At 51.3% G+C, this 8,324-nt stretch overlaps 1 protein-coding gene across 1 annotated transcript in view; it reads right to left on the reverse strand.

The window, feature by feature from the left end:
• ITPR1 (inositol 1,4,5-trisphosphate receptor type 1) overlaps positions 1-8,324 on the reverse strand; it is a 104,632-nt gene that overhangs the window by 28,109 nt on the left and 68,199 nt on the right. Inside the window, 4 exon segments of the mRNA XM_018562545.1 lie at positions 1,968-2,078; positions 4,541-4,741; positions 5,685-5,938; positions 6,433-6,678. Coding sequence (XP_018418047.1) covers positions 1,968-2,078; positions 4,541-4,741; positions 5,685-5,938; positions 6,433-6,678 — 812 coding nt within the window.

Consider the following 8,324-nt stretch of genomic DNA (forward strand, 5'->3'; position numbering starts at 1 on the left):
GAGAGGTAACAAACGACTCTCTTTATTGACAGGTAGTACTATGCCGGTTACATAAGCGGCGGCGTGTGCCAAGGACGGGCTCCGTACATGCTGAACTGCAGTTCCTGTTTAGTAACAAATCTTTGGCAGCCGCCGGAGTCTCAGGATTTGGCAGCTACTTGAAAAGTTCCCCGGCCTCGTCTTCGGCCTCGTTAATGGCCGGGGTGCGGGGATTAGGAAGTGCCATCTGCACCGCGCTGAACACGGCCAGGAGGAGGAATTCTCAATAAAACAGGGCAATGTTCTAGAGCCGGGGTTCTCCACCTGTGTAACCTCAGGACCCACATTTGTCCCCGGTCATTAAGTTGTGGCCCAAGTCACGCTGCAATGGTATGCACGGCAGGGGCGTCCCGAGACTGGCTGACACCAGGAGCGGTAACCGAGTGTCACCCCTCCGAGACGTCACTGCGCATGCTCGGGACGTCACCACGAGCGTGCGTGATGATGTCATCGGGCGGCAGTATTCTGATACCTGCCGGCGGCCATCTTGGTGATGGACGCCGGCAGAGAGAGGAGGGGACAGTCACCCGGCGGGATAAGGTATGCCGCCGGGTCCCCTCCTCTCTCCTGATACTGTCGGGCATCCGGTCCATGACCGAGCGCCCGACTTTTCAGAGGGTGGCGACACCAAAATGCCCGAGTCATTTTGGTGTCACCCGGGTGCGGGCCGCAGCCCCCTTGTGACGCCACTGATGCACAGCATTGCGGTACCATGCATTCAGGTGCGGGCAATCGAATTGTGGGTGGGAGGTGCGTTTGGGGTGCCATTCAAATGAATGGCAACTCAACACACCTCCCACACCAGAACACATGGTATGTCCACCCTGTCTCCATACCTAACGAATGGATCCTCAGCCTGGGGTCCAGTGTGCGGCTGCTGTGCTGTGACTGAACCCCATCCATATGAGCATTGCTTGTACAGCTCCCTTGCGCGCCCTGTAGAGGTGTCTGTAGAGGCAACCAGTGACATCACTGGTTGCCAGGACTGGGAGGGGGTGTGGGCACCCTTACACATCTCCCGGCCTGACTCTGATTGTGCACCATTCAGCACAGTCGCCGCCCACCCATCCACGGCTGCTTCAGGTGTCAAAAAGGCTGGGGACACCCCTGGCCACCAGAACAGGAATTGATGAATAATCTTAAAAACGGGAACATTAGTTTTGGTGACCCACTGACCACCAGGGATTTCCCTCACTTAGGAGAGAGTTCCCCTCACTTCCTGTTGTGGCTATCGGGACAGGAAGTGAAGGAAATCTCCCCAGAGATGCCAACAAAAGCCGACAGGGGTTATAACTCTCCCTTATTCCAACCAGAACCGAAAAGTAATTTTGGCTTCAAGTCTTTTGAAGGACATTTTATAGGAAGAAGTCCATTTCTTACACAGAACCGTTTCTAAATCAAAAAAGTAACATTTTCTACAAAGAACATTTATGAGCAATTTTTTATTTTGCCCTAATTTGCAACAGTGTGTCAACCAGGGTCAAATCACTTAACAGGCCAATTCCTGACCCCCTCCCCCCCGAGAACCGGCACAATTCTCAGCGGGAACTCAGACCGCTACAAATCGCATTTCATGCCATTCGGTTTATGGCGCAGAAAAGAGACGACAGGAGGCCAAAAAGTTCGATCTTGGGGACACGAAAGTTACATAACAAATCTGTAGCCGGAGCACAAAGAATGCGGTCACCAGAAAACCCCAATTATCAGGACATGGAGGCTGGGAGTGAACGGCGGCGAAATATGACCTCGGCCAGACGGACCGGAGACTGGCAGCAGCGCCTGCGCCCATCCAGAGGGGGAACCGCCTGCTCCTTGGGATTAAGAATGACATTTCGGAGAAAACGAGATCGCCGTTTCCACAAACTGCATTTAAAGTCGAACTAAAAGACATTTTCATTTTAATGTAGAACAAAAGCTGAAGTGCCCACCTTGAGCTCCAGGACCAGGTCCATCCTCTTCCGGCCCAGCGGGTTGATGTCATTCAGGATCAGCGCTGTGATGATGTCGATGCCGTTTGACTCATGGGTGGCGATGCAGTTCTGTAGGGTGACAACGGTATAGTGGGGGTTAGGTTTATGTCACACCAGTAATGTGGCACAGTGCGCCTATGCTTGGCATTGTGTTAGGAAAACATTAGGGATGCATCGATACTAGTATCGGTATCGGTGCCAATACTGAGTATTTGGGTGGGTACTCGTACTCGCCCAAATGCTCCGATACCTAACAAGAGTACTTCCTGTATCAGGAAGCCGGGCTGCGCATCATTACACGCTGCCCGGTTTCCTGATTGGCCCGGAAACGGCTCCATGCTCTCTCGTCACTTGTGATGAGCGAGCATGGAGCCGATTTCCTGGCCAATCAGGAAGCCGGGTAGCGTGTACCGACGCCCTGCCTGGCTTCCCGATTGGTCAGGAAGCTAGCAAATCCGGGCGCCGTATAATGACGCAGCGCCGGCATTGAGATTGGCCGGAAAGGCGGCGTCATGCTCCCTCGTCATCTCATGAATCATAATATTAAGAAACTGACCTTAAATCATTAGTTTGTATTGCTTTAGAAAAAATGTGACCTGTCCTTTTAAGGAAAAGTATCGGTAATTGGTATCGGCGAGTACTTGAGCAAAAGTATCGGTACTCGGTCGTAAAAAAGTGGTATCGGCGCATCCCTAGAAAACATGAAAAGGTCTGTGTCATAGAAACAGAAAATGTCCATTATTTGTAGCTCGGTCATGGAGCAATTAGTTTTTGTGCAGCAATCACTAACTTTATTATCTGCTCATGTTATCCAATGCAGTGCCACGGCACATCCGAGATTAGTATTAAGCTGGTCATACACTGCTCAAATTTCGGAAGACTCGGGCCGGAATTCCAGCTCTGGGTGGCCCTGTTGGCAACCCAACCCTTTCACCCCTCCAACTAGATAAAATCGAGACTGGTTGCCAGAGCGTCCCAGATTGCCAAGAGCTGGACGTCGAGATCCAAAGCCTGTTCAGCTCTTAGTGGCATCAGTCTCCACCTACCTATGGCATGCATCACCAGCAACCCCCTGCCCTCCAATCCCCCCCCTTCCTCATCCAGCCTCAGGCGGCAAAAAGGGACACCCCTGCGTGTATAGCCACCTTCATAGGCAGGCACAGCTGTAACTTTGTAGCAGCTACAAAACAAAAAGGAGAGACCTTACAAATCTCTACTACAAAGTCACTGGTGTGATGTGGTCGTTAAGACGGCCAAACGTCTGGCAATTCATTTGCAGTATTAAAACTATCGATACCATTTAATCAAGAAGGGGGGGGGGGCTATAATACTTTTTCCTAAAAATATTTACCTAAAAATGGAGGGGCCCGGTAAAAACCAATACCAGGAAGCGGCTGTCTTACTCTGCAAAATTTAAACTGGATGTAATCAGTTATGCAAAAGAGCATGGAAAATATTGATTTCTGAATTTCGGGTAAGAAAAGTGGGGGGCGTCCTATACATGGGGGCGTCTTATAGACGGAAAAATACGGTACTATGAAGTGTTGGGCCACCACCGATCGATTCTGGCAACTAATAATCTGCAATATTGTTACTTTGTTGCCAGATTTAGGACCTCCCATTCTTCTCCTGAGGGAGCCGGTTTACCATCAGGGAAACGCATTGAGAGGCGGCCTCGTGTCTCAGCAAAATACCGGCTTGAAAACATGAAGATAACGTGATATGGATATCAACAAGCGGATCTATTGTCTATAAGCCGAGCAGCTGGCATCGAGTGTGCGGGTACATGGAGGTGTGCACGTGAATGGAAGACGCAGAGGAGTCATATAGAGAGACTGGATCTTTGTGCTGGCTGAGCGGAGTTTTCTGTATCCTCGCTAAACGATGAAAAGAACCGAAAATGTATAAAAAAAACTTCTATATTGTTATTTTGTATTAACTCTATTGGACTTGTAAACCGCTTCTGGGACCCAATAGACAGGTGCCTGGAAACTGATTGAGGGTTGAGTTCTGCCTCAAATCTTCAAGCAATTTCTAGACATTATACACACACTATATTGCCAAAAGTATTGGGCCCCTCCCCCTCCAAATCATTGGATTCAGTGTATTTATTATCCACGCGCTGCGTTCTCCCATGCCCTACATAAACATGTTTGTCCTTGGCAGGGGCCCCGTGTCCTGTGTACCCAGACTGCCTGAACGGCGAGTCGTCATCCAGAACTTTCACACTTTGTTCAGGAGACGCGAGCGGCGGCGGTCTGTGTGCCAGGCACGCCCATTGTGCCCCGGCTTTCGAAGTACTCCGTGTGCAGGATGGCATCCCAAGGCGTGTCCCCGGCACCCAGATTACATAACACGTTACAGAGCGTTCCAGGAAACCATCCAACACGTGCGCAGTGTCTCAGGGTCAGAGCGCTTATGTAATAGATCCGCACAGAGGGTAGGCGGCCGTCCCAGCCAATCAGATAAGGGCGGAATCGCCTACACTCTGTACTGCGGCGCCTCGTGCTGTGTACCAGACACACACACACCTGGTTCTCGTGGCACGGGCCCTGGCAGTACTCCGTCAGGCTCTCCAGCGTCTGGTTGATGAGGGCGACGTTCTTTTCGTTGATATAGAGCCCCAGCAGGCCCAGGCCGCCCGTGGTGCTGCCGCAGATGCAGTCCAGGAACTGCAGAGTCTCGCACACCAGGTTGTAGTTGGTCTTGTTGTTCTGGGAGCGCAGGAAGTTCTGTAAGAAACATCGAAATGGCATTTAGGGCACCCAGAAATGTGTTTAAAGGGCCGGTCCACCCAAAAGTGATATTTTAGTTATGGGTGGAGCTCGGTGGAGAGTTCAGTCCCCGGCTTTTTATATGCCTTGGATACTACAACAGTGAGATCTCCACGTCGGCATCTTTGCGCAATCAATTTTCCTGCTAAATCCGACCCATTTAAGTGCAACCGTCCCGTCCCTGCGGCTGCAATATATTGATTTAGGATCAGCCAGTGCAATGGGGAGATTCACTCTCCACTCACAACCGCCCCCCCCGAGTAGTTTGCGCCTCTGACCCTCCCACAATAATATTTCCTCCAGTAATTTGTGTCTCTGCCCCTCCCACAATGGTGAGCTTTCCCTCCAATAGTTTGCGCCTCCCACAATGGCGAGATCTCCCCCAGTAGTTTGGTGTCTCTGCCCCGCCCACAATGGTGAGATCTCCCCTAGTTGGTGTCTCTGCTCCTCCCACAATGGTGAGATTTCCCCTGAATAGTTGGTGTCTCTGCTCCTCCCACAATGGTGAGATCTCCCCTAGTTGGTGTCTCTGCTCCTCCCACAATGGTGAGATTTCCCCTGAATAGTTGGTGTATCTGCCCCTCCCACAATGGTGAGATTTCCCCTGAATAGTTGGTGTCTCTGCTCCTCCCACAATGGTGAGATTTCCCCTGAATAGTTGGTGTCTCTGCTCCTCCCACAATGGTGAGATTTCCTCCCGTGGTTGGTGTCTCTGCCCCTCCCACAATGGTGAGATTTCCCCTGAATAGTTGGTGTCTCTGCTCCTCCCACAATGGTGAGATTTCCCCTGAATAGTTGGTGTCTCTGCTCCTCCCACAATGGTGAGATTTCCTCCCGTGGTTGGTGTCTCTGCCCCTCCCAGGAATATCAGTTTTCCCCGCCCCTCAGCTCTTTTCCTTACCTGCAGGTCCCGGTTGTGGTTCTCGCAGAGCAGCTGTAGGAATCGCAGGATTGGCTGCATGATTGTGATGATGGGAGTCATTTCAAGCTCATCCGGCCCTTTCTCCGAGTTGGCCAATCCTCCGTCGCCCCCCGAGAAGTGGTCGTCCGGGTCGACCTCCCGGCGGAAAGAGTTGAAAGCCTTCTTGGTGGCGACAGTGGCCTCCAACAGCAGCTCTTTGGCCTCTTCCGTTATTTGCATACCGGCCTCTCGCGCTGCGGAGGAAGGGGAGCAAGCAGGGAACATTTAGAGGAAAGGACATTTCCAAAACCGCTCCCACAACCTTTCACCCTCCTGTTGACTTTGCCTAGGCTGAGATGTCATCAGTAGGGATGTCCCGATACCGATGCTAGCATCGGAATCGGACCCGATACAGGGCATTTTGACAAGTGCTTGTCAAAATGCGCCGAAGCTTGCGCTATGTTTTTTTTTGTTTCTTCCTACTTACCTCGCCGAGCGTCGCGTCACTGCTGCTACGGTGGGCGGCGCTCCGAGCGGGGTCATCTGGATGGAGATCAGTCTGCAACATTGTAACTTGGTCACATGATGAGAGGCTGCAGCGGAGGGGGTGGGGTAATAGAATCCGACGGGGGAAGGGACGCCCCTTTCTAAAGGGCTAAGAACTCCAAACACAAATATATTTTCACATTCACCCAACTGGAACCCAGGCCCTCTCACAGTGCTTGGCCACCCGCTATCAGACCCTGACCTCTCTTGTGGTGCGGAGTCTCCCTCTCAGACGGCTCCTCATCTCGCCTCTTGCTGCCGAGGTCGCTGGTGTTCACCGTGACCGTGGCCTTGATTTCCTGTTGGGCGACTTTTATCCGATCGAAGAAAACCTTAAAGAACTTCTCCGACTTCTTGTCCTCGGTCAGCCGGCAGAAGAAGGAATGCTGCGGAAAGAGGAAACGGGTTAGGGAGGGTTTATATCCTACTATAAATACATAATATAGATCTATACATCTATATCTATAGGTGTTATACACACACACAAAAATATATAATAAATATTAATATGTATATACAGTGTATATGTATACAAAAATATATATTTCTACGCACATGTGTACCGTTAGCCTTCCCAGAAGAGGCGGAGCTGTTATAGCGGCAAAGGGCGGAGGCGCAGCAGCTCAGCCATTGACGTTCTTAGTCCAAGTCTGATCGGGATTAAAAAGGACACAGTCGGGGAGAGCACATTATGGGAACAGCCAATGCTGACTTATGGGAGGTGCATGTCACCTTTATCCTCAGTACATGGACCTGGAATAGGCACGTTCATGTCTGGCGGATTACACACACACACGCTGCAGGAGTTTTAACCCTTCCCTACTCTATTCGACATGAACAGGTTTTTGATTTAGGCCCCGATTACGCTTCACACGCATATAGATTAGGGTTGCCGCCTGTCCAGGATTCACCCGGACAGTCCGGGTTTGGAATGCTGCATCCGGGTTTCATGGCAGCAGAAACCCAGACACAAAAGGTCAGGCAGACAGGGGCAACCAAAATAAGACAGGGGCGACTGGCTGCGCCCCCTCTCAGCTGCGCCTGAGGCGAGTGCCTCACACGCCCCATGGTAGCTACAGCCCTGACGGCATGACACGCTTGCAGCGCCATTACTGGTTAATGGTCCAGAAACGCGGCAGGAAAAAGGCGTCTTTGTCCGCGCTGCATGAGCTTCTTCACCGTTTGTCGTGAGTAGGACCGGCCATTGAAATGAATGGGCTGACGCGGAGTAAACGCACCACAAAGTGTGCATTAGGCCTTCGTTATTATGTAACTGGAATGTTCCTGATTTCCCACTGCTGAGGGCAGAAGCAGCAAAGTAAAAATTGTTACATTGTTTCCCAATGATCTTCAGCTCGGAGATTCCTCTTTATTAATGACCGTTACTTCCTGAGGCCTGACTTGTGGCCCCTTGGCACTTCCTAGGTTATTCTTGGGGCCCCTGAAGACATTAGTCTGTGTTTCAGTAAAAGAAAATATACTTCAGACCGGCAATTGGATAAATCGTTTATTCCTTTCACAGCAACTTATTTATTTCTGTGCCGTCTCCAACCATCACCCTGCAGCAGGTCTGCCGTCTCCAACCATCACCCTGCAGCAGGTCTGCCGTCTCCAACCATCTCCTGCAGCAGGTCTGCCGTCTCCAGCCATCTCCTGCAGCAGGTCTGCCGTCTCTAGCCATCTCCTGCAGCATGTCTGCGGTCTCTAACCATCTCCTGCAGCATGTCTGCGGTCTCTAACCATCTCCTGCAGCATGTCTGCGGTCTCTAACCATCTCCTGCAGCATGTCTGCGGTCTCTAACCATCTCCTGCAGCATGTCTGCGGTCTCTAACCATCTCCTGCAGCATGTCTGCGGTCTCTAACCATCTCCTGCAGCATGTCTGCGGTCTCTAACCATCTCCTGTTGCATGTCTCTAGTCTGATAGCTTTCTGTAGAATTATATTGAATGACTGACATAGCAAGCTAGTGAACTGCTGCACGCTCAGCCACTCTTTGGTGGAATACGTCAGCTGAACAATAAAAACACGCACCGGAGCGGCTGCTGCACGAGTGTGGCTCTCTTTTGTATTGGGGGGGGGGGGGGGGGGGGGTT

The sequence above is a fragment of the Nanorana parkeri genome, unplaced genomic scaffold (assembly GCF_000935625.1).
Source record: "Nanorana parkeri isolate BGI_ZX_2015 unplaced genomic scaffold, ASM93562v1 scaffold583, whole genome shotgun sequence".
NCBI classification, from domain to species: Eukaryota; Metazoa; Chordata; class Amphibia; order Anura; family Dicroglossidae; genus Nanorana; species Nanorana parkeri.